Source organism: Tauraco erythrolophus, chromosome 1 (genome assembly GCF_009769465.1).
Source record: "Tauraco erythrolophus isolate bTauEry1 chromosome 1, bTauEry1.pri, whole genome shotgun sequence".
NCBI classification, from domain to species: domain Eukaryota; kingdom Metazoa; phylum Chordata; class Aves; order Musophagiformes; family Musophagidae; genus Tauraco; species Tauraco erythrolophus.
This window is the reverse complement of record NC_141465.1, coordinates 65,977,620-66,004,522: the sequence shown is the minus strand read 5'-3', so window position 1 is coordinate 66,004,522 and position 26,903 is coordinate 65,977,620. Positions and strand designations below refer to the sequence as shown.

At 40.4% G+C, this 26,903-nt stretch overlaps 1 protein-coding gene across 4 annotated transcripts in view; it reads left to right on the top strand.

The window, feature by feature from the left end:
- The first annotated feature begins 332 nt into the window (after positions 1-332).
- UXS1 (UDP-glucuronate decarboxylase 1) overlaps positions 333-26,903 on the top strand; it is a 74,554-nt gene continuing 47,983 nt past the window's right edge. For 2 of the 4 annotated variants that reach the window (XM_086610524.1, XM_086610510.1), the window contains exons 1-5: positions 333-429; positions 15,215-15,240; positions 18,005-18,070; positions 20,165-20,208; positions 24,096-24,156. In XM_086610524.1, the coding sequence (XP_086466650.1) occupies positions 333-429; positions 15,215-15,240; positions 18,005-18,070; positions 20,165-20,208; positions 24,096-24,156 (294 nt within the window). Of the gene's footprint in view, positions 430-15,214; positions 15,243-18,004; positions 18,071-20,164; positions 20,209-24,095; positions 24,157-26,903 lie in introns of all 4 variants that reach the window. The other 2 variants (XM_086610518.1, XM_086610502.1) reach the window with 1 other exon arrangement.

Here is a 26,903-nt window from a genome sequence, read left to right as displayed (position 1 = left end):
AGGCAGCCTCTATTCGAGAGCCTGTCGCTTGTTGCGAAGGAAGGAGAGACGAGCCCCGCTACCAGCGTGCCACGCCGCGCTTCCCCACCCGGCCCGGCCGTAGCGGCCCACGCATGCGCCGCCACCGCTCCGACCGCCGACCGCATCCACCGCAGGAGGAAGAGGAGGGAGAGAGCGGGCGGGCGGGCGCTGCTGCGCCTGCGCGGGCCGTTCCCGGGCAGCGCGGGCGGGGGGAGCGCAGCGCAGCGCAGCTGAGCGGCGGGTGGCTGGGCGCGCGCGAGGCCGGTGGCGTGGCCGGCCGTGCGGGCGCCCGGCGCTGCGTGCCGCTGGGCATGGTGAGCAAGGGGCTGCTGCTGCGCCTGCTGACCGCCGTCAACCGCAGGAGGATGAAGCTGCTCGTGGGGCTTGCCTTCGTCGCCTATGTCGCCTGTGAGTGAGTGAGCGAGCCGGGGTGGGGGCAGGTCTGCCTCGGCCATTCATTGCCCGCTGGCCGGGCACCCCCCGGCCCCCCATGCCCTCCGCTGCCGGAGGGAGGGAGGGAGGGAGGGAGGGAGTGGCGGATCCTCCCGCGCCCCGTTGCGCTGCTCGGTTGCGAGGCGCCGCAGCGCGGCTGCTCCGGCCCCGGCGGTGAAGGGGGTTCCCCGCGCACCTCCGCGTGTCTGGGCGGCGGGGCCGAGGGGTTCCCTCCTTTCCCTGCCTCTCCGCCCCGCTGAAACTTTCCCAAGTCCGGCGGGCAGCCGGCTAGGCCGTGGCGGAGGGCGCCCGCTCGGACCGGGCGGGGCCGTGCAGGGGGTCCCTGTCCGGCATGTTTCCCCTGCCCCGCCGTGAGGGCTTATGGCGGGGAGGACCCCCCTCTGCCCCCTTCGGCGACAGTTCGGGGCGACCGTAGCGGGAGCGTTCGCGCTGCGGGCGGCTTCCTCCGGGGGCAGGCGGCCGCGCTTCCTTCCCCTGGGCGCCCCGCGGCAAGGGGCGCTCGGCGGCGCCGTGCGGCGGGCAGCCGGCCTGCAGGCCGAGCCCCGGGCGTGAGGCGGGGCGGCCGGGCGGCGCGGCGGGGTGGGCTGCCTGGGCAGAGGGGGAGCGCTGTGGGCGAGACGTGGCTCAGGGAGTCAGAATTTCCGCTGCCGCTCCTCAGGCTGCTCTTTGTCCGCGTTGATCTTAACCTGGTAGCTGCGTGAGGTGAGGCTGCAGGGAAGTTTTCCAGGGCAGGCCTCGTGTCTGGTTTTTCTAAAATCCTCTGATGGCCTTTGGAGGGTGAATAAACGTTTGTTTGTTTATTGGCTCAGCACGTAGCTGGAGTCTTAAGAGCCTGAAGAGAGGCACGAAGGTATTTGGGAAAATCTGGAAAAACCGCTGGCAGGGATGTTTATGACTTCAGATATTGGGTGTGAATCAAATAGAGTCTCAGGTTTATAACCTTGTCCTGTCACCTCTCTTGCCTTTCTTGTCCAGATTTTTCTGTTGCATTTTTTCATATTCAGTTTATTTTATGTTAGCCTGTTCCGTTTTTAGACTTAGATAGATTTTATGTAGATGGCACATCATGAGGAAGGATCTCTGAAGCCTTGTCAGCTTAGCTAGGGGCCAGTGGTTCCCTTGATGCTTCAAAACACATACAGGTGAGCTAGCTTTGGGGACGAGTGTGTGCATCAGGCTTAGGATCTTCCTTTTGCGTTTGGGAGGGTGGAGAGGTGCAACTCAAGTACTTATTTTGGCAGAAAGGATGATGTTTCCTACCCCAGAGACACAACCAAGGAATTCCCTTTACTATTGTATGTTATTACTATGTTTGAACGACCTCATCATTTAGACACTGCTTTGATTGTTGAAGTTATGTGCCTACTCTGACTCTGGGGACAGTTTGTCCAAATGACTTCAGGTTCCATGCATACTGAAGCCGAGACAGCTTAATGTCTGTTACTATTTTGAAACGATTTGGTGTTTTGCCAAAAATGATACTTAATTTTGAAAACAAAGTTAATAGGCTGCTGTGAAAATACTGGAATCGAGTGGCAATTGACATGGCCATTGGGACCTGGCTATTGATTAGATTCGAGGGACAGTAGTTGGTGTTTGCTGTTTAGCTTTGTGGGTAAAAGTTATCCTTAAGGAGGGGAAAAACTGCCGTATGATTTTTGCTGTCTGGGCTGTAAGTCATAGAAGTCTTCTTACCGCTTGTTTCTGGTCATTCTTTGAGCTTCAGAAAATATGGAGGAGAGGGACTGCAGATCAATGTAGCTTGAAAAGGGCATAGGTTGGTGTCTGATGGAAGTATGTTTTTTGCAAATCTAATGTGTCAGATTGCTGTGCTTTTCAATCTTTTGACTAGTGGTCAAAAGTAGTGGAATCATTAGTTATGGCTCTAGTGTCTTCCATACTGTGTGATATACTAGCAGATGCCACTGGTCTAATAGATTCTAGAGAGACTGTTTTTTGTTTTCTTTTTTTATGGCAGCGATTATGATCCCATCCCCCTATTCTAAAAGTATACTCCTTGCAATATTACTGAATCATCACTGTGCTCTGGTTGCAGTCACATAATGCCAGGCTAAAATAGCACAGAATCTGAGAAAACTGAGCTGCCGGTGTAGGTGTATGTGCTGGCACTTCTTACATTCCTTCTTTCTCAAGCGCTCTCCAAATGACTAAGTGTTTTCAGGCTGTGCACCTCCTTTCCATGAATTTCCATTCACTGCTAGTATATGGAGAATCAGATTTGGAGCACATTATGTTACAGGGAGTGAAATACTTGGCAAGTATGTTGTTTTTTATGAACTAGGAGATAGGACTTTTTTGATCGTGCCATGTGGTCAGTTTGTGTGTGAAACCCTGAGGGAAGGTTTAGGAAGTATCTTTTAGAAAAGTGTCTTCTTGAAAAGCTTCTGCCTTTGAATGCAAATTTGTTACAAATGTGCCTGGAGAACTTCTCTATGAGAGTTTGCAAATACAGGGAAGAGCTTATTACAGGCAGTTGAAAGGCTTCTCAGCTATCTTGCTCTCAAGAGCCACTGAGTGGCTCTCTTGGTAGTTTCACAGTGCAAGGTGTTGGATAGCTAGGCTGGCTTAGGTGTCCCTGCTCCACATCTCCTGCTTCTCACCAGCATCCACCACGGACAAGGACTTAAATTTCTGTGCTGTGCACCAGGCAAAGGCATGTCTAGGCTAAGATCACCTGGCAGAAAGAGGTTGTGTTCCTTTTCAGGTTACAACCATTTGGCAGTGTGGGTATTCAGACAGCTGTTTTGGCCCAACTGAGCAGGCAGTGTAGTGGTGAAATGGGCAACTGGGAGTACCGGTTGGCAGTGTTGCCATCCCGCACTTCGCAAGTCTACCATTAGGGTCTCACCTAAGTCAACAAGACTCCTTTTGTTAAAGTACCACCATGACATGAGGTGCACAGCCAGGGCCAGGTTAGACATAGAACTCCTTTTGCACGCTTCACTGGTTTCCCTAGTGGCATTTACGGTTAGAAGGGTCCTTACTTTACATCTGAGTTTGAATTAAAGTAATATTTGAGGTCTCATTTCTCTAAATCTAATTTCTATTAATTTTAAAAAAAAGCTGTTCACTTGAAACAGTGTGCTATGCGTAGTTTGTGTGTATAAAAATAGAACTCCAAAGGAGCATTTCTATGCAGCAGGCAGTTAAAAGCTGTTGTAACTTAAGCAACTCTTCCCTGGCAAAACTGAAGTGAACAGTTTCACTAAGTTACATTTACTGTATCTGTAGGCTCTAGGTGAAAGGGGTGATTTTCTTCCCCATTCCCCAAGTGATGAATCTGGAAATAGTGCAGCTAGTGAGCTGTCCAAATCACTCTGTAATCTGGTAGAATGCTACTCAATTTATATTGTTTTTTAAAATATTTTTCAGAACTAGCTTAGTTGACTCAGTTGCAGCGCTGTCTCCTTCTGTGAAGATTGCATGGCTGTGCTGTGCTACGTGTGATGGGAAGCCTTGCCCAAAGGTTGAATTTTCATTGCCCTTTAAAGAGACAAGGTCTTCTGCTACAGCTTTTCTCTGATTTAACCACCAGCAAGATACCGCAGGAGTGCTAGTGCCAACCAAAGGAGAGGGGGGCGCGTGGAGGTGGACTGAAACAAATCCATTCAGTCATGGGCTGGGCTTGCATCATCTTGAAGCTGTTTTGAAACCACAGCTTAAGAACATGAGGTGATTATAAACACACATGAAGTGGATTTAATTAATTTTTGTTGTCTGTAACGAGGAATGTAGACAGATCATAAAAAAGCAACCAATTAAATAGATATTGTTAAAAAAAATCCAGTGTTACCACAATACAAGTAACTTATATGCAGACTGAGAGTTTTGTTTTTAAAAAGCCCACCTGTTGGTAGGTTAGTATGTCAATACACAGACACCTTAAAACTCATTCCCTTTGAAGTTTTAAATGTTTAATCATCTTTATGTAGACATACTGAGGTGCTTCAGTGAGACTGTCTTTGTAGAATCAGGACTTATATAAGTTGTTGGAAATACACTGTAAAATCTCGTAGCCAGGATTTAAAGACCAGAGCTTGTCAATATGCTTGATTTGCTTTAGTCTTGATGCTACTGTAAGTAATCTACTAATGTCTTGATGTAACAAGGGAGTCACATTTTCTTAATAAATAAAGTTAAGAGCTCTATTTCTGATAAAATAGAACAGTTCTCTTCACTCGTTTGTATATCAAATAGTTCACAGGAGGTATGTCAGTAACCTTTTTCCTTTTCCAAGGGCAAAAAGAATGAATAGTAGGATGCTGTCATGATATCCAAGCGTAAGACCTCATTACCTTTATAAGATAAATTACAGCACAGCTACTAAAACAACTTTAAAACAAAATGTCAAAATAATCTGAGGGAAGGACATCCTGCAGTATAGTGGCTTGACTTCTCCCAGCATTGTTAGTTTCCGTGGTTGTTAATCCTTTGTTTTCCAAGGTTAGCTGTTTGTTTTTGTCAGATCTCCATCAGCTGGGAAGAATGTAATGTCCTCTTCTCAGAATATTGAGGTGTGAGTAAGCTTTTCGTTTTGAATCTTACCAGCCCCTTGCATGTCGCTTGTCTTGCATGTGTTCAAAACAAAGGTTGAATGCTACTTCATGTTGTGTTCTGATAAGCTTTTACTTTCACTTTTCATAATAGAAGAGTAGCTGAGAATCCGGTCCTGTCCTATTGCTTCAGGCTAGCTGTCTGAAAGTTATTCAGCACTGTCGTGGAGAATACCAGAAATCTTCCTTCCTCAGCTGTTTTACAACTAGACAGCAGGATTGACTGGCTTGAAAGAGTTAGAAATGGTGTGATGTGACATCAGGCTCGCCTGCATTTTGTGTCAGCATGCCATGGATTCTCCACCAAAAAAAACCCAAACCAAAAACATTTACTTGCTGGCTTCATGTCCTTCAGAGCTGCCTTTCATCTGTGGATTTATGCAAATAAGTTTCCTGTCTTCCAACAGCGTCCAGTTCTCTGCCCTGCTCATCAGGCTTCTAACTAGCCGTAGCCGTCCGTGTAGCTATGAAAGTTTGTTCACGCTTCAGTTGAGTTTGTCAGGACTAGATGAACCAGGATGTTCTAAAACAATTTTTTGGCATCCTGGAGAAAGTCACCTTTACAGTTCCCAGCTTATCTCCATTTAATATTTGTCTTTAGTATTTGTCTTTAATATTTTATCTCAACTTAATATTTGTCTTTTCCGAGGCATGTGCGGGAGGTGGTGCTGTCATCATTCTACTCAAGGATAAACACTCTTAGAGCTTTCATCTCCTTTCCCCTCTGTGCTTTTGCAAAGGGGAAAATGTTTCCCTGTCATTTAGATTGCTTGTTTCTTTTCTGTAAGGTTAGTTGACCAAAGCAGAGTTTGACTGGAACTGATGGTTTTCAGCTTCTCGTTTGTGGTCGCTAGAGAGGGAGAGGTAGGGGTTACTTACCTGAAGGGGTTTATAAAAGGTAACTGGGAAAAATGAGTTTGTTTCGGTTACAGTGCTGACCGTTGGAGCATATTGTGAGTCTGCTGAAAACAATCTTAGCAGTCAACACACTTAAAATAAAATGCTGAAAATAATCGCCTTGAGTTATGACCTCTCATTTGATTGCCACTGTAATTTGCGTCATGTTACCTTGGGTGGCTGCTCGGCTTCTGGGGTTTGACATGCATGCTGGTGTATCATCATTATCTTGGGAGTGTAGGATAATATTCTCTGCCTCTCTGAGTTTCTTAAAAAATATCCCACAACTCTGCTAGCCATGTCTGGGAAACAAAGGGAAGTAATGGCTAAAGTAAAGAAGACAGTGCCCCCCTCTCCCCCCCATTGTTTTTTGTTGGTTTGTTTTTAAAGGCCTTTGAAAAATCAGGGCTGCTGTGAAGATTGGGGAAAGCAGATTTGTGTAAAACTGCATATGATACATTCCAGTTGTTAAGATAATAGTTTTGCTGCTTTCTCTTTCCTTCACTTGAAATGGGGAGATTGAGATGAGATGAGGCCCTAACAACAGCACGTACAGGTCTATTGGCTTAGAAGATTTCTGCTGTTGCTTTAAAACGAAGGGAGAAAATGCTTTTCTCAAAAAATTTTGTGCATTTGAATTGTGCAGATCAAACCTATTTTGAGATAGATGTCACTTAATGGGTTTTTTATTACCTGCTACGTTTTAAGGAAAGACACACTTTTCAGTTCTTTCTCTATTATTAAGTGAAAAGGGGACAAAGGGATATTAGCAATTTAGATTGCTTAGCTTTCACATTGCCAAAATAATTTTGACTGAATTCAGAATGTAGTTATTACATAGTTAGGTGTAACTCAAAGTCCTTCTGTTGTCTCCCTTGAATTCAAACTTTTTATAGGCAGTCAACGTATTTGCAAACCACTTTGTTGTTTCAAGCCAGTAAATTCAAAGCTATAGAGTTTTATGATGTCCAGGCATGCTCAAGTATATGTGGTGATGAAAATCGAAGATCCTTTTTGGAACTTTATAACCGTGATGAGTTAATATGCCTTCTGTTTTTTTGTTGTAAATATTATATGTTTTTTTCTGTTCATAGTAACTAACAATTGGAGTGCATTACCTTGCTTGTGGCAAAATACAAAAGAAACAAAAATGGATGAGTAGTGGTAAAGAATGATATGCCAAAGATATGAGATAGAAACGTATAGAGACACTAAACAGAGAACTGGAAAAAATACGTAACAGAAGAGTTAGAAAGAATTTGCCGTCTGGGAAATGAAGAACAGAAGTCAGTCATAAAGTGATAATGCTAGTTGAAATATTAGAATAAATATTCATGGTTAACTTACCATCCAGTGTGAAGCTCCGTTAACTCTTGTAAAGAAAGAAAATTTGCATAATGTTATATCTCACAGCTGTAGGAGTGTATCAGTTTGCCAAAGTTTGAGTATTTGTTCTTAAGAGAAGGTACAAAAATGTTGTTCTGGTGACTGTGTTGCCTTTGTGTTGCTAGGTGATGACTAGCTGACAGATTGACGTTGGTGGTATCCAAGTGGAGGAGAGAGCATCTTCCCCTTCTGAAAACCCTGTATCCTGGTGTCTAGGTACTTCCCATGTGGGAAAAGCTACAGTTCCTGTCTGCTGTCTTTGATTTGGGGCAGGAACTTTACTCTTGAACAAGACATTATTTTAGGAAACATAACAGGAGGAACTTTTTCCTGTACTGAAATCTGTATAGACATACCAGAGGGGCAGATTTTTGAAGTTTTTTTTCAATATTCAAATTATTGTACGTTCCCCAAAGGCAGAATCATAAACTTCACCCAGGAAGGTGATGTACCATAATACAAAGTTATGATTAGTAATTGTATGTTGTTACCTTTGCTAGTATTGCAACATACTCTCATCAGTATAATAACTTTCTAAAACAAATCAATAAACTACTGGAATTACAGATAGGATACAATTGAGGTTTTTTATTGTTATGAAATCTAGACTATAAAATGCAGTTTGAAATGCATCAGCCAAATCATAGAATGGTTTGTGTTGGAAGGAACTTTTAAAGGTCATCTAGTCCAGCTCCCCTGCCGTGGGGAGGAACATCTTTCCCTGGAGTGGGTTATTCAGGGCTCTGTCCAACCTGACCTTGAAAACTTTCATGGATGGGGCATCCACAGCTTCTCTAGGCAGCCTGTTTCAGTGTCTCATTGCTCTCATAGTAATGATTCTCTTCCTTGTATCTAATTTAAACCTACTCTCTTTCAGCTTAACACCATTGCCCCTTGTCCTATCCCTGCAGGCCATGGTGAAAAGTTTCTCTTCGTTGATCTCATAAGCTCCCTTTAAGAACTGCAAAGACACAGCAAGGTCTCCCCAGAGCCTTCTTTTCTCCAGGTTAAACAACCCCAATTCTCCTAGCCTTCCTCCAGAGGAGAGGTGTTCCATCCCTCTGATCATCTTTGTGGCCCTCCTCTGGACCCGCTCCAAAAGTTCCAGGTCTTTTCTGTGCTAAGGACTCTAGATCTGGACACAGTACTGCAGGTGGGATCTCACCAGAGTGGAGTAGAGAAGGAGAATCACCTCCCTCAACCTTCTGACCATGCTTCTTTTGATGCAGCCCGGGATATGGTTGGCATTCTGGGCTGCGAGCGCACGTTGCTAACTCATGTTCAATTTTCCTTTCACTGGTACCCCCAAGACTTTCTCTGCAGGGCTGCTCTCGGTCCGTTCGTAACCCAGCCTGTACTGATACCAATGATTGCCCTGACTCGTGTGCAAGACCTTGCACTTGGCCTTGTTGAACTTCATGAGGTTCATATTTGCCCACTCCTCAAGCCTGTCAAGGTCTCTGTACAGCATCCCTTCCCTCAATGGCACTACTCAGCTTGATGTCATCTGCAGAGTTGCTGGCAGTGTGCTCAATCCCGCTGTCTGTGTCGTTAATAAAGATAGTGAACAGTATCATATCAGTCACAATACAGACTCCTGAGGGACACCACTTGATCTCCGTTTGGCCATTGACTGCAACTCTTTGGATGCGGCCACCCAGCCAATTCCTTATCCATTGAGCAGTTCATCCATCAAACCCGTATCTCTCCAATTTAGCAGCCAAGGATGTTGTGTGGGGAAATAATAGTTTCCTTTACATTATTACATGTCTAATTGAGATCTGCAAAATAATTAAATTAAGACTTTAAGGCGTCTGTGATAATCAGCGTTTTATGAGCTCCCTGTGCCTACTTTTACTTTTTGCCGAGTTTTCCTCTGGAGATAAAAGCTTATTTTTACCAGGCGATTGAACCTGCTACATAACAATGGAGAGTCAGATTTAAGAGGAAAAACCTCTCTCTTTGAATGACATTGCATGTCCCTGAAATAGAAAATTTGGCTGAAACAATTAACTCTGAACGTTCAAAGTTAAGATTGTTGTTTCTGTTGATAATGAGATCTGTTTGAAACCAGCATCATCTTGTGCTCTTTTTATTCTGAGGAACAGAGGTTGTAAGGAGAGCAATACAGCGAAAAATTCCTGTGTTTTCAGCTAAGTCTACTTAGATAAAAGTTTGTATAAAAGTTTCTTTAACTGAGAGTCTTGAAAATGAAAAAATTAAAGCCATTGGGAAAGAAAATTATTTTAAGAGAGATTGCATCCATTTTTTTTTTTGTCATAGTACTGTTGGATCTCTATGGGTATCACAGTCTTGCTTTTTAAAACATGTTTTAAAATATATGTGATGCTGAAACTAATACTGTTACTAATAATTTCACATTATGAGTGTTTATTACCATTGGTGCCTTGTGATAATCTGTAACTTGATTTTAATGTCCTTTGAAGAGACTCACAGAAGAGGAATCATCCTGGTACCCCAGGCACAGGCTTCCTTTGAGGTTCTGTTTTTTCTGACCTTCAGATTGTGATAGTGTTATTTTTCCGGTTCTCCAGCCTATTGTGGATGAGTGAATTAAGGCATGCAAGGTTCTCAGAGTAGTTATCTGTGTTTCATGGAAACCGATACAGTAAATATTATTGCAGATGACACTCAAAGGATGTTCAGGTGAAAACATACAGCTTGTTCCTATATTCTGAAGATCTAGAAGAATAACTCTTGCCCGCTACGAAGTGCAGCTGCTCAGAGCCAAAAGCCTGATTATGATAGATAGGGAAGTGTCCATTTAATAGTGGTTGCTCAACAACAAATTGCTTGGAATTTTTGTTGTATTTCTTTGCTTGTGACTTAACAGATTTCGTGTTTGGTTTTGTTTTTTTTTTTGCAAGCCAGCCCTGTCTTCCTGAAGTATCCAGAGGATAACTCTTGGAATGTTCCTTTGCTGAAAGTAGCCCAGTTGTCATAGTGCTTTGCATCCAGCATAATTTCAGAAAGGATCTTCTCTAGGAAAACTTAACACACCTTTAAACTTCCAGGAATATAAATGGATTCAGTAGAAAGAAAACCATTTTTTACTTCTCGGTGACTGATTACCTTTTGTTTGAGGTAGTTTCAAGAAGTCTTGGAAATCTACAGCAGTTTTACCATAAGGCTGTACTTGACATATTTATAGCTATATCTCTCAGAGGCTGGAGTGGAAAAAAAAACCCAAAAAACAACAAACCAAAAAAAAAAAGGATTGAATTTTCTGAAAACCATGAATGATTAATGTTTAGTTGGCAAAATGTAAATGCCTCTTTAATACCAATACTATGATTAAGACTTCAAGAAACAAATCTCCTCTTTTCTAAAAAGTACAGCTCTTTATCGCTTCATCCAAGGCATGTCATTCTTCTTCTCTGGAAGCTGTCACTTTTAAGTGTAACGTCTGTGGGAGTGATTAATGCCTCTGGAGTATTTTTAATCTTCGTGGTACTTGCAATTAATCCTTGCAAAAAACATACAATAAAAATGATTGTTGTCATTATTTTATGGAAGGAATATAGAGGGGAAAAACCATCCCAGAACAGATAGAGTCAAAATGGGACTACAGCTTTCTCCTACAGGCCAGTAAATCAGGCTTTCAGGTTTCTCACAGCAATCCAGGTACTCTGATCTCTTCCCTAATGGCAACTTATTATTACCTTAATCAGTCATTGGGTGAGGTTTATAAATAGTCTTAAAGAGAATAAACAGAACCTCTATTTCTTCTCTCTTGTAGGTGAGTGGCTTAATTGTTTGGTTACAAGTCATGCTCCTGTCTGTCGAGTCCAATTAATCATGAATTCTTCACTTGCACAGAGTTTCAGTAGCTGGCAGGAAGACTCGTCCATGAATGTTCTCTAGTTGGATGAATAGGAAGTTCTTCAGAGAGTATGTACTGTGTGTGGCTGCAGAGAGTGAGAGTGTTAAAGGTTTGAGAATTGGCATAGGACTATTATCCTGAGTGAATATATCTTGGCTTAAAAGATAAGGCTTTAGAGTTGGAATTTTTTAAATTGTGTTTTTTTGAGACTGGCTTTTACAGTGAGGTGCTCAGTTATGTTAGCGTTTGCTCAAATTTAGTCCATTAAGAATCTAATGCTTTTGAAAACTGGCTTGATGTGTAGCGCCTGATTCATGACCTTGCTGGTATGCAAGCTTTTTTTAACCATCCACATCTGCAGCTTTTGGTGCCTGAAATTGGTGGGCCTGTCAGAGGGCTTTATGGTCCCTGTGAGGGTTTTCATCTTGGATTTAGACTTGCAATTCTGCATCATTCTGCTTGTGGATTTGGGCCTTAGTATGTTTCCATCATTCAGAATAACTTTCTTGCCCAAATGTCAAACTGGTCTTGGCATAACCTTTAGGGCAAGGAAGTGAGGAGTCAAAGAAATCCTCTGTAAGCCATAATCATACTGCTAATTCTGCAGCTCTGTAAGCTTGTTGTATAAACAATTGGATCGTGCATTTAGAAAAAAAAAAAAACACAACAAAAACTTAATTCCACTGTAGTGCAAAACCTTACCTCTGATCCCTTCAATCTTGAGGTAAGCTGTATGTGAACTCACAGTAGCCAAAGAGCTATCCTCCCTAGGATTGTGCATTCAGGGTCCTTTGTGAGGTCAATATCATAAAATCATAGAATGGTTTGGATTGGAAAGGACCTTAAAGGTCATCTAGTTCCAACCCACCTGCCATGGGCAGGGACACCTTCCACTAGATCAGATTGCTCAAAGCCTCATCCAACCTGGCCTTGAACACCTCCAGGGGTGTGTGTTCAACTTAGATTTCTCTGGGCAACCTCTTCCAGTGTCTCACTACTCTCATCGTGAAGAATTTCTTCCTTAGATCTAATCGAAATCTCCACTCTTTCAGTTTAAAGCCATTACCCCTTGTCCTGTCACTACATGTCCTTGTAAAAAGTCCCTCTCCAGCTTTCTTGTAGGCCTTCTTCAGGTGCTAGAAGGTTGCCAGAAGATCTCCCTGAAGTATTCTCTTCTCCAGGCTGAACAGCCCCAACTCTCTCTGTCTTCAGAGGAGGGGCCCTTCATCTTCATGGCCCTTCTCTGGACCTGCTTCAACAGCTCCATGTCCTTCTTATGTTGGAAAACCCAGAGCTGAACACAGTAGTCCAGGTGCCGTCTCACGAGAGCAGAGTAGAGGGGCAGAATCACCTCTCTCGACCTGCTGGCCATACTTCTTTGGATGCAGCCCAGGATATGGTCGGCTTTCTAGGCTGCCAGCGCACATTGCCAGCTCATGTTGAGCTTCTCATCCACCAGCACTCCCAAGACCTTTTCCTCAGGGCTGCACTCAATCCATTCTCTGCTCAGCCTGTACTTGTGCTTGGAATTGCCCTGACCCACTTGCAGGACCTTGCACTTGGCCTTGTTGAACTTCATGAGGTTCTCCAGCCTGTCAGGGTCCCTCTAGATGGCATCCCTTTTGTCCAGCATGTCCACAACGCCACACAGCTTGGTGTCGTCAGCAAACTTGCTGAGGGTGCACTCGATCCCACTGTCCATGTCACCAACAAAGATATTAAACATCACGGGCCCCAACGCATCGACCCTTTAGGAATGCCTCTCGTCACTGGTCTCCACAGTGTCTCCACAGTATCACAATATGATCAAATGAGTTTCTGCAGCAGCTGTCTGCATGTGAGAGCGACTTTAGAGTTCTTCAAATCCCTCCATATGGTATTTCCTATGTGGTTCATTTTGCAGTTTCTTTTTTTTTTTTCATGTTGCAAAAATATACTTCCTAGAAGCTTAATGGAAGGTCATTTACTCCTACAGAGCTGGTGTATCCAGCATAGTGTTTCTAGAAGCACACAAATACCTTTTGGAGCTCCCCTTCCCTGCGGTGGATACTGAGCACACACAATTAACACATTTTCTTTGGGAAGCCAGTTTCTTGTATGCAGTGTAGCTGCACTGTCTTTGCTGCAACAAAACTGACTGGGTGAGATTTGTGGTGCAGCTGGCGACTAATTTTTTCGTCAATTCATGCTTCACCGACTAAGCCCAGATGTTTCCTGCCACTGCATAAACAATATGTTACATTATTTGTACGGGTTTCTGTAGCCCAGAAAAATAACTGATTGTAAGCGTAGCTGAATAATGTATAACTTGAGAATTCTGTACCTGTAGTTGCCAGATGGTCATCCTTGACTGCAAAAAAACCAATAGGAGCATTTCCATTAATGTTATCTTAAATAATTCTAAAATCTTAGCCAGAGGGTAAACAACTTGAATTCAACTTAGTGCTCAACACTGTATCCTTTTTTCTCACTGAAAATTTACTTTATCTAATTAACATAAAATCCAGTGTTTTTTAAAATTAGGTTGGATTTTATTGATCATCTCTTCTAATATAAAGCTTCCTTATCTTTTCCCCAGAAGACAACAGAGGCTTTACGATACCACCACGGATATCACAGTGCCTTCCTACGGTTTGTTTGATAATTTGTCATGAATTCATCTGAGTTACTCTTTGAATTACTCAGCAACACTCAGTAGTTAAAATACAGTTCAGTAGCTCTACGATGCCCTAAAGGGTGGAACAGAGACTGCAGTACTGCATCCTCACTCATGTCTTCCCTGCTCCTCTTCCCTGACTGTTTCTGCTCTTCTTGACCCAGGGAGGTGCCTGTGACTGTAGCCGCAGTTTGATTTTCTTATTTCTGTAACACTTCATGGTCTGCTTGAAATCAATAAGTAATAATCATGAAAACGTATGTGCAAAGCCCGAATTTAGGCAAAATATTTAATTAGCTGCTACTTGAGACCTGAAGCAGGGCTTACAGAAACTTGAGGATAGTTCACAAGCATTCTATACGTATGTTAATAGTGCATATGGGCTGCTACTCCTTCTTAAGACCCAGTGTAATTTGGATCCTTAGGTCGAGCCTTGTCTCTTAAAGAGCAACTGCAGAATGATTTTCTGGCAATATTCTGGGTATGTTTCCTGTGTTGCTTTATTGTTGCAGAGTCCCTTACGTAACTGTTCCATATTAACCTTGTTTGTCTTGATGATCTGAAGTTGTCAGCTCTGTAGTGTAGCCTGGTTTATGGCTTCTTGTTTTTTCACTTTAAACTACATTCTGTGTCTTAGTTAAAAGTTAAAAGGAAATTTGATGTTCTGATAGTCTTCGTGTAATCACTTAAACTCTGAACAGTTTCAGAAGATTGTTTTTTTCTAGTAGAAAATAAATTAAGCAGATGAATCTTTTTCTGAACACAGAAAAACAGCTGATACATGTTTGTTGTGCTATTCTATACTGTAGTTTTTCCTTTAAACTTCTTTCCATACAAACAGTTTAATAAATGAGCTTGGTTTGCTTAGAGGTGTTTATATTGTATATATAAAAATATAAATATAAAATATGAATATACTATAAATATTTATGTATATTGCTTAGGTACTTTTTGTGTCTATATCACCATATATACATATTTAGACAGAGAATGCATGTGCACACAAGCACATGCAACCTTTAATGCAGGACTGTTGTGGCACCTCTTTGGACTGGTTTGGCTATCACCTGTAGTGGCCAGGCTTTTACTCTTGTCAGTCTGCAGTTTCCAGTTTGTGTGGTTCAGGTCTACAGGACTCCTTTCTTACTCTTGACGTTTTTTTCAATATCCGTAATAAACAAGTCCAGAGCTCTGGTTTGTTTAATCTGTGTACAGTGACAAATGCAGTTGCACACATGATGAGTTGCAGTGTGCGTAATTTATTTAGATAATTTGTGATTAACGTACTTAATATTGTTTTGAATTCCTTCTGATGATAATAGGAAAAAATGACCTCATGTACTGTTATATGACACTGTAATGTTCTCTCTTCTTATTTTCCAGCTGTATGGGGAAACTTTGTCAATATGAGGTAATGTATACCATTTTTGTATTGAATATCCCTATCTGAATAAAATTTACTTACCTTTCCCATCAGCATGTATCACTGTATATCGAGTAGGGAGAAGACAGAAGAGCAGCTCACACTGTTATTTGGATGGTTGCTAAGCAGCTGATACCATTTCTTAACTACAAGGTGTTCAGTCTCAAAAAGGATTGTATGCCTGCTGCAAATCTTGCCCAGGATCTTACTCACACTTCAGTATCTGCCTTTTTTATACAAATTCATCATCTTGGATTTTTCAGGCAAGTTGGTTGACATAGCTGGACACATAGGCGTGGATTGTGCTTTTCCTCAGCATGCATCTGACTGTATCTCAGTGGCAATACAGGCTTAAACGTTGAAGAGCAGCAGATCCTCCACTGCTTGCCATAATTATATTTCTGTACTGAGAATTAGAAATGTGGTTTTGCGGGTTTTTCCTCCTCCACAATTGGGAGAGAATCTGATGGTTTAACTGCTGAAAAGCAAAAAGATCTTGCAGTATCCCCTAGAACTTTTGCCCTTAGAAATAGGAAGGAATAGCATATGCATACAAAGTGTGCAGATTTTCACATCATTTCTGCTTTCATGTAAGTGTTTGTCCTCTGGGAAAATTCACCAGGAAGGCACAACTGAAAAATAAAGTGAAGAGAATATGGGGACAGTCTGTTCCCTACAACAAAGTCTTTCTGCATAGAGGACAAAATATTTCAACATGTTGTTTTGCAGGTAAAGGGTTTTGGTACTCTGTTGCCATGCTTAGCAGCACAGAGCAAAGAAAGTTTGAGGCAAAGTAAGAAAAATAATGAATTTTCTGTGGGCTCTGATTCATTCAGGACAGCTTACCCTGGGATCTGTTCCTTTCCCAGGCTGTCCACTTCACTGCTCTTGGAGTTTCCCACCATTGCTACAAAGAGTGTTCAGCTGTTAGGCAAACAGCTGCTAAGCCAGTGTGGCCTGCAGATGGAGATGTCATTTAGATTACCATGTTATTGTGACCAGCAAACTATGGCAGCTTAGCAGGTGTTACATGAGCAACTGAGTATTTCCGAAGGAAGGACAAGAACCTCAGAGAGGGGTTTGAAGAGGGCAGGTGGACATGAGGTCCAGCGTGTTCATTCCCTGATAAGCTGTCCTTACGAATTCTGCCACTGGCTGCATCTGACCTCTTGTTTGAGATGTCCCTTATAGAGCTATCGAGGGGGAAACCTTTATTTCAGAAGGTCTGATATTGATCCTCAGCCAATGAGATTGTCTTTGTTAGGAGGAAAAGCTCATTAAAAACTAAACTGCAGAGTGCCAGTTATTAACTTCCAGGATTTGTGAATAAACAATAGCAGAAACCAGTTTTGAGGGGATCTTTTAATATTCTGAGGAGTTTTCCAAATTTTACTTGCTCATTTGGTGGAGAAGAAAGTCTATGTATTCCACAGATTGTTTGCATAGCTTTTTGTAGATGTCTGTTATTTGGGAAAATGTTTGAAAAATTCACAAGAATTACTAAATATTACTTCCTTGTAGTAAGTTCATACTGTGTGAACGAGAGGGTTTTTTATTTGCCACTGTTAGAATAAGTTACAGTTTGTTTTGAAAAGATGGTTCAGGGTCTATGTGTCTTAGTGTTAGGAATTTACTGCAGTCTTTACTGATACAACAAGATGAATCTGATCAGTAGGGTTTTTGCCTCAGTAATAGACTGAACAGACTTGTTAGTAAGAGACTTTTACAGAGGGATATGAAGGGAATTGTGGCTCTAACTTCTAACAGTGTGGCATATGTATATCTGCTTAACAAAAGATCTTCTATTTCCCTAGGTGTAATGACTTCAGGTCCCAAGCAAAGGAGCTCTGTTCTATTTGAAAGAACTCCATTTTATGTCGGATACCATGAATCCTCTAGTATGCAAAAACTTACTGCTGTAAGATAAATAATTCCCCTTTCAGAAGGCTTAATTGAAAAAAAAAATGTGCAAACTGAAGGAAAATTGGATAGACTACATGCAATAGGTAGAATTTAAAAATACCTATTCTACACTTGTAGAAGTTTACTCAAAGAATGAATGCAACCAGTTGAGGTACTTTACACAATTAGATGTTAAATAAGATCACACAGATTTGTGCAAGGCACCAACTTCTCAGATGATACTCTTGTTACCTTGACATCCTTCATCTCTGGCTTCATTTCAAATTAGTAAAGTTTGTGTGAGAAGTCAGTATTGCCCATCTGATGGTCACTGAAGACAATTTTTAAATATTTTTTTTTCCCCTTGTGTTTGGAAAAGTTCAAAGTCAAAGCTGGATATATTTGCCCTTCTCTCTTTTTGATTGATATTACAGTTACAGCTGTGGCATTTGGTGAAAATGTTAGCATGTTTGTAGCATACAGTAAATAGACCATGAAAAAGACATTTTAGGGATTTGCATAGTAAAGCTACACTGAAAAATGTTTCTGCTGACCCTACCTTAGTGCAGTGATCAAACATTTTTCTACAATGAAGTTCATTTTCTCTGTAAAATGAATGTCATCTTTATTGGTATTACTCTTTCCTGTGGGCTTGGTTCATTTTCTGCCAAATTTGGTGACAAGACTAGCTGATTTCAGTGGGAATTAGACCATCCACTTTTATTTATTCTGGGTATGTCTTTGAAATGATACTAACTTGGGATGCTTTGAAGATACCATTTTAAACAGGAAAAGCATGATGCAGGTGCAGCAGACCAATTATTGCTTAGGTGTGGATTGTATTTTTTTCTTTTCTTGCCCACAGGTCTCTTCAAGAAACTGGGGAACAGAAGGTGGAAAGTAAAATAGAGGAGGTTAGTTTGCTAATAGTTGTAGTCTGTTTTGTTTTGAGGACTCCGTTTCACTCATTTCATGTTGAAAGGGTGTATTTCGTTCTGTTTCATTCCTCTGCATTCCAATAAAACTATTCAAAGCATTGGATTTGTGTCTGTACATAAGTCTTTGAACTATTCTTCACTATAGTGGAGTTTCTAACGTACGTCCGTGATCTTTTTATTTCTTTTCCTTTAAACCTTTCTTGTAAGTAACAGTTCTACTGCCTTGTTTGCTGCAGAGGCTGTGGTAGAGTCCTCCTGAGAACTGGGGTTTTTTTTGTTACTGAATTAAAGATATACACAAATTCTTTCCTTTGTCACCCTTACGAAATGTTAAGTATATGTAAGTTTCATTAGAAATTTGAAACCTTCCAAACATGCTTTGTTCTTAACTAATGAGCAAAGGTAGCAGTGTTTGTGGTTGAGGACTGTGCAGTACCAGTGCATAAAGCACAAATCCTGATGATAACTGGAGCAGACAAGAGTATTGAGCACACCAGTGATTCTGAACTTGTGTACCCATACTTCTTAATTTCCATTTCAACCTCAGTTTGTTGTGTAATACTAAGAATGTGTGCAACAGATCTTTTCCCAGATGATTTAGACTCCCAGTCTAATAACAATAAAACAAAGAATGTAACAGATCCAAAAGCCTTTGAGGTCAATACCCCCTACCCCTTGTGTGGGTCCATGTGAATGTACTAGTGTAGTATGATCTGCCTAGTGTCTTGTATTCCAACAGGTTTATAAAGTTGTTCCTCTGGACTCAGCAAGAAGCCCACTGAAATTGGTTGAAATCAATGGAAAGATTGTGTTCTTAGTTTATGTTGTCTTTTCAATTCTTTTTTTTTTTTTTAAATCTGGTAAACATTGAAACAAGCATTCTGAAAATCCCAGTTGTTTAACAATGGTCAAGTGCTTGAAATTTAACGGGTAGATCAGAGAAGTTGAGCATTTCTGGATCTTGTTTTAAAAGCTCTAGTTGTACAGTATCTTGAACCATCAAAGTATAACTGTTTCGAGAATCATTTGCTGCTCCGCAGAGCTAGATATTTAATGAATATAAATGGCAGTACTGTATTTCTTCTTAACGTGAATATGCAGTTTATTTCAGTTCATGAATTTTCTGAATTGTCTAGCTCTAACAAGCAATATTTGTACAAAAATTAATGGTAGTTAGTGATGTGTTGCTGTATTGCACCATTTCAAATGATAACCCTCTGATTGTTCTCAACTTACGTATGGCCCTAGATGATAAATTTTGTTACAAGGTTTTAGTAAACTTAAAAACAAGAATGCAAGAACTTGTTGAAATTTGGCAGGACTATTAGAAATTTGATTCCTGTGATAAAGAACCTGAAACTGATGCCGACTTAAGTGATTCTCTTTTCCAAAGCAGTGAAAATGCAAACAGAAGTCTTGATAGGTGAACTATATTTTCTAACATATTTCCTTTTAGTATTTTTTTAAAAGCCTAGATATACCCTCAAATCATGATGTAAAACGTATCTTAAATTTTTTTTAAACGTGATGTTTCTTAGAATTCACGTACCGTGTTCTGGGAGAATGGTAGCCTTTGCATGGGAGCTAGTGCCTCTCTTTCTGCGTCTGTGTACACTTAAGTATGTGTATCTGCTGTCCCTCTAAATCATCGAGATTTTACTGACTGTCCTATTGTGCTGTTGCTCAGTATAGATTGCCTTTGACCAGTATAGATTGCCTTTGACAACCTCAGACAAGTAATTTGTGACTTCACTATGCCAAATAGAAATCATAACGTTGGGTGTTCTTATCAGCATCTTATCAATACTCATAGCCGTGAGGTGTTTTGTTTTCAGTGGTAAGCCAAGGGATTTCACACTGCACTGGGTGATTTGATTTTTGATGAAAAATGTTCAAGGATTTTTTTTAACAGGAAGAGTGCTTTAAGATGCAAGTTTCTTGAAGTGTCTTCAGTGAAGCTCTTCATAGGAGACTGCCATATGATTTTTGCTCTAAAGTAACTTCCTATATGCATGTTTTTGTGATTTGAATCTTGTTCTTCAACAATTGAATGTTATTCCTTTATTTTAGGCTGTTGCACCTCTAAGGGAGAAAATCAAAGATCTAGAAAAAAGGTATGTCTTTTGCTGAATTTGAGAAGCAGTTAAAAAGCACAGTTTCTGTTCTGTACCAGTCAGTTCTCTAGTTGTAAGCTTGAGATAAATGTTTTGCTTATACCCTCAGTACCTTTGGATTTTTATAATATCTAAATGAGGATGAGGTCTAGAGTGCTGGAAGACATTAATGCTTAAGGTATTCAGGTTGATTAATCCCACTGAAGTAAACTGAGAGTGCTGCATTTTTGTGAAGTTCAGATTTGGTGGAGGAATTTGCTGGTTTGAATCCAGCTGGTGAACAGATTACCATGGTTTCATAAATCCAACCCAACTGTGTGCTGGAACATTGGTTTCAACTTCAAGAGACTGAAAATATGTTTTACCTCACGTTTCTCACATTTGTGATCAGCTACCATGGTTCAGCTAACGTACAGTGACTTGGTTGTGAATCTTAGTCTGTGCACGTGCTTTGGATGAGGCTATCTGACTCTTCTGTAAGGATTTGTAAGGGAATGTGTTATCTTGGATTAAACTGGATGATGGGACTGAGGAAAAGCAGACAAGCTTTTTGATGAGCTGCAGATATTAAATATGTCCTGTAATTCCACAAGCACCTTAAATTGACATAATTGTTAAAATAAAAAAAAATAATCCAAGCCTGGTTCGTTTTTCCCTGACTGCTTGTGTTCACCCTGCGACATCATTTCCTCACTTTTATGCCAGCAGAACCACTGGAGTGCTGATAGTAAGCTGGATGGGGAAACTAATAATTTCAATCTCCTTTGCAAGTAACTCCCTCGCTCTCCAGCCTGGTTTGCCTTTGCACCAGATCAGCTCTCCTGTCTGAGTGTCCTCGTAGGCATATGTTTTTCATCACAAGATAAGGTCTGGAATAGAGGTGGGAGTTGTCAGCTCTGGCAAGGACACTGCTGCCTTTGACAAAGATACTGTTTCACAGATGGCACTGTTGATATGTCAAGCATACAGCTGGCTGAGAATGCTGTGTTGCAAACGGCCAAGCCTGGACTTAACCAAGCAGTACCAGTAAGCCTGGATAGTTACGTATGGCATACTGGTGGCTGTGTGCCATTCCTCTGGAGAGGGGGACGGAATCCCGTTGCTCTTGGCCAGAGGTGTGCTTGACACCTGCAGTGTTTTGGTGTTTTGAGTTTTGTCTTGCCAATGAGCAGTTTCCCCTTCTACCACACCTCCTGTGCTGTTAAAAAAAAAAAAAAAAAAAAAAAAAAAAAAAAAAAATTAAAAAAATGCAGACTGCATCACCTGTAGTAGTTGCATGTGATACTACCGCACAAATTATAACGGTCAAATTAGAGTAAAGGCTTTATCTTCGGATGAAATTTTTGATGTCCTGCCTCTGTTCAATTGACTTATTTAATCTTTGTTGATAATCTTATCTTCAGCTTCAGTTGTTGGCAATTCAGGTATTTCCTTCTGCCATTCACAGAGGACCTTTGTGGGAGGGTGTCCTGATTGGCTTTTTTTTAATAATCATTTATATTTTTCCAAATGAGCAATGAGTTGTTGGGTGGAACCATTAAGTTAAAACTTCTCCCAGGAGTCATCTAAATGCTCTTTTCTTTTTGATTGGTGTTTGCAGTGTATTGATGAGTCTTGTTTCAAATGTGTAGCAATGAGGAGAAGAATAAAAATATTTTTTTAGCTCTGTATGAGCGGATCTGGGAATTACACTTTCACAAAATGTGGGCTTATGAACTCTTGTGGCCCATATCAAAACATGGGCTCTTATTGTTGTTGGGTTTTTCAAATAGTGTAGCCATTTACCTCTGCTGGTTCAACTAATGTGGGTCATTACAGTTAATTTTTGAATTTTTTATCTATGTAAAGTGACAGTAAATAACTACTCACTGTCAAATGCCTGAAGGCTGATCCTCCTTGCAAAGCTGACTCTCTAGTGGTGGTTTGTTTTTTTTACCTCATAAGCCGATAAAACCTGAAAGCAAGCCATTGTCATGCTTTTGGGAAGCAGAAAAGACAAGAATTCTTTAACGCTAGTCTCATGACAAGAGATTGTTTAACTGAAGCTAAAGTTGGAAAGTTTTTCTTAATAATTTGCACCGCAAAAGCATTGCCATGTAGTTGTCAAAGCAAGCATTGGGTCAAGATAAACTCAGATGTTGTTGCCAAAAGATGAACATCCACCTGCATCATTCCAGACTCCTGCCCACTGCCTCTAAGCTGGTACTGGTGTAATGGAAAGAGCAAAAGTGGTTGGGAGGTCCCTTTGGCAGCATTATGACTCCGTGCTGGATTAATGTGACCTTAAAACAGTGGTCATAAAAATGGAGGAGACTGACTTTTACCTTGCATCAAGTTGTTTGGTCCTTAACTTTAAAAAACCTCTGTAAACCTCTTGTCGTTTTTGATGGATTTGCCTTTCTCTCACAGGAAGGCTGTGTTTTACATGTCTGCATTATGTTTATGCACTGCTGTTTCTCATTGCTTCAGCTTAAATCGAACAAATAAAGCTACTCTTAGTGACCCATGTAATGAGTGATACAAGGCAAATGTAGGTGACATCTTATTTCAGTTTTCCTGTATGGGTAACATTAGAAGATTCCACTGCCATATTTTCTTTGTCCAGGGAGCTGAAAATTGCTTTCACTCTGGGTTGAAAAGTTGACACAAGTACAGAAGCATCTGTGCTTTGCCTCTGAAGAATTCCTGTTGAGCCAGTACTGCAGGTTAGAAGCAGAGGAGGTGCTTCAAGATCAGAAGTGTAGGGTCACTTCAGTCAGAGTCTCTTTCTGAATAGATGAACAGTGTGAACTCTTGACATATATGCCTCCTGTGTGCTACATCCAATTGCATCTCTAGCATGTGGACTTCCTGGAGGAGAAGAGTAACCATAGTTTGATTTCTATCCAGTGTCACACTGATATTTAGTTAAGAAAAAGTTGAGCTATTAAAATATTGCCAAGACTACAGTGCTAATCACTGAAATAAATAAAATTCACACCTTCCTTTGGAGGAGTTTGTTGCTGTATGCAGAATGCATGCCAGTGCAGGGAGAAAGAAATGATAGAATTCTGTGTCCATGAAATCATCTAAAGTTCTGAGCATCGAGAACTTGAGAGAGCACCTAAGATTTGTAAGTCACATATTTTTATTTTTAGGATGTTTTAGTTTTGATTTAAGTTCCTGTAAGGAAGAAGAATGCAAAAAAAAAATAAAGTGAAAGTAGCTTGAAGACCATCAAAACAATGACAGTCTGACTATTTCTGACAATAAAATCAAGATTAGCTTTCATACTGAATAAACTCTCTGGTAAAAATTGTTGAAGTATCTTAAAAAGAGTTTCTCCAACATTCTGATTGTAAACTTTACATTGATTACCATGAAACTTTAAAGAGAATTAAAACTTTATACTGTTATACTGTAAACTTCACTTTGAAACTTTAAGGAGAAGTCTTTGAAGTCAATGTGGTAAGTCAACAGAACTTGCTTTCTTTTCCAGAACTTTTAAGATTGGTTGCTTTTTAAAACTTGGAGGGGGGAGGGGGAAGGTCCAATCACTCTGTGTTTTATTGTTTTATTTTCTTATGATGTCATGCCTGGCACCAGTTCTGCTCTCAAAAGATACAAGTCAAGTGCTTCATTCTGGAAAATCAGTTAAGGGGAAATTTTAAAAGCACTATTTACAGATCAATTTTGATTTTTCTCACAGTGCTTTTACAAAGCGTAGGCGTTTTCTTATGTTGGCCCAGATCCTTCTTTAGAAAAAAGGACTACACATACCCTTAGCAGAACTTTAAGAATGGAAAGTTGTCAAAGTACTTTTTCATATTTCAAAGACAGATATTTGAAAGAAAGAGCAAGGCTGAAACTTACATAGTTTCTCTTCTCTGTTTTGAAATGTTCTGTAGTTTCACCCAGAAATACCCACCGGTGAAATTTTTATCGGAAAAGGATCGTAAAAGAATCCTGGTAAGTTAGTATTTACTTAGGGGTTATTTTTGGGAAATACAAAAAAAATGTATGGAATAGAATCAGTCTTGTAGGATTAATTAAGGACATGAGCAGGAATAAAGTAAATTACCTTGGATGTCATATAAGCTGCACAGGGTTTAAAGTAGTGCTTCACTTATTCTGTGTTGATGTTCTCAAACTCGGCATATGGATAATAGGCTTGGGCTCTGGTTTGGAGGTTTGTCTTGCCAATTCCACTAGTGTTCTCTACTTGTAACATCTCAGGAGTGTGTTGCCAAAGGGTCTTTGTACATGCTCCCAGATGGTTAAAATTTGGGAAACATTTTAGGCATGTCTTGACAGAAGGCTTGTGTGACCGAATTGGACAAAATCTAGTCATATAGCTAGAAAAGCAGCTGCTCTGCAGCACTGTTACGAAGGAACAGGTAATTCGGCTAAGGATTGTTCATCTGTCTATCTTCTCTGTTGTTTATGATATTTTGAAGCATCACAGATGCATTAGGGTGGAAGAGGAAGGCAGGTTAAGACAGGACAAGTAGTTTTCCAGTGCATTCTTAAACTCAGTGAATTGTGCTGCAACATCAGCTTTCCAGTTCTGTCTACAAGCACTTTTGAAGTTAGCTGTGTCCTAAATTTTTCATTGTTTCTGTCTGTCCTGGAGGGAACAAAATGTCCCCACGTTTTGAAGAGGTAGAGAAAGTATAGCTACTTGAGATATGTAAATACAGAGTATGAACTTTTGCCGCTGTAGTAGACAGCAAAGTCTGGGACAAATCACTGCTAAAGCACCTAACTCACCTGGTGTTCTCCTTTGCTTTGACTTCAGAATTTTGAAGAATAACACTGAAAAGATGCAAATGAAAACAAATTTTGGTTTTACTGTGTTATTATGCATTTGTCTTTATTGCTATTGCAAAACTTCTTGAACAGTAAGAGTTAATCAAATTAGTTTAGTTCTGCAATGTTATTCTGTCATTTTTATGACAGTCTGAAGGAGATAGACCTATAGGCTCCCTGTTCCCTTGTTGAATATGGACGATATGCTCAGGAAAATAGCAGAGAATGGCTTAATTCTGAAAATTCCTAAATCGTGTCCTCATGTGTGCAAGAATAATAAAGTTACCTAATGTCATGCTTTCTGTATAAGGAAGAAGGTGGTTTCAAGAAAAGTCTCACTGCAAGCTGTTGATAGGTTATGGTGCTCTTAATACTAACTTTTGGTCTTTGCCACTGAAAGATACTGGATATTTTGTTGAAATCTTTCTTCAACAGAGATGGCAAGTGGTTGTAATAGGAGTGTTTTCTGCTGACCTGGAGGTGAATAGCTTTTTGGTGTCAGCATATTTTGTAGAGTTTAAATTGCTGAAGAGACAGATAACCAAAAGGATGAGTGAGTTGTTCAGTCATTTCTTCTGTTGTGGCCAGGGATTAGTTCAGTGTGAACTCGGATGGACGTTCACAAGCCTCCTGCCCATGTGGGCAATTTGTTCTGTTACTGATTTCTCAAGAATTGGCAAGCCAAGTGAATTTTGTTAGGTGTTTGCTTCCTATTTTGTTGGTACTGTGTCTTTTCCTAGAATCCATTCTAAATTCTGATTTATTGTTTTTCCTCTGACAATAGTTCTAGCAATTATTTTTTATTATGCTGCATCTATTTGGAGATGATTTCTAGTAGGGTTGATATTTCAGCTGGCACTAGATACTCTGGCACTTTCATTCAAAAGAGCTCAGGTCTTTGTCCTGTTTTGCATGATTTATCTATTTGCTTGGTTCTCTGAAGTGACTAAGCCACAGGCTTTCATGTGCAAGAGAAGGAATGCTGTTAATATTATGGAAGATAGTGTTGTCATTGGTTCAATCTGTTGTGTGGATTTTTTCTGAATTGAATATGTAGACCAATAAAAGCATAAAATAAAAAATTAATATATTTCCATATGGGACATTAGATGTTTTTAATCTGACCGCAGACAGCAGAAATGAACCCGTGTAGCAAATACACAAACTTTTAAGTGCCTCTAGTGGAGGAAATTATCAGTAATATCTTTGCCTTTTAGTAGATGTTGAAGTTACCAAGCATATTGGCACTACTAAGTAATTAAATATTTCTATTAATGATGTCTTATTAAAGAATGCCTATTTAAGCCCCAGGTGCTGGTACTTCAATTTTGGTGTGGAAATGATTCACATACAGTATATGATTTTGTAGATTAACATGTCATTGTGATTTGCAGGAAGTCATATTTAGAAATGAAGTATGTTGACCTTGTTTTTACGAGTGGTTACAGGAGGGTTATACAGAGAGCTTCAGTGATAAATCATCTTTTCTTTCTTAATGTAGCCTCTAGTAATGATAAAAAGAAACAATTTACACAGTTGTTTACTTTTCCAGGGGAAATTCAGCTCCTTTTCCAGGTAGTTCTTTATTACCTGTGGAAGTGATATGTTAATAAAGCTAACATAGATTTATCATAAAAACTACTTAAAATTTAAAGTGATTGGAAACTTCTTTCCAGATAAAATTGGTTTGTGCTTTTTTTTCTTTTTTTTTTTTTGCTTGCATGTAGTATAAAGAGTGCTGTAAGCAGTGCTTGGTTTGGTTATGGTTTTTTTTTTGCAAAAGTGAGATGGAGAAGACGACACTTTATTTTGCTGCACCAAAAATATATCATGAACGTCGAGTTTGTCTTCTGTGGAATCCTGGAAATAAAAGTAGCAGCAGGGGATTTTCTTGGGCCTCAGTTGAA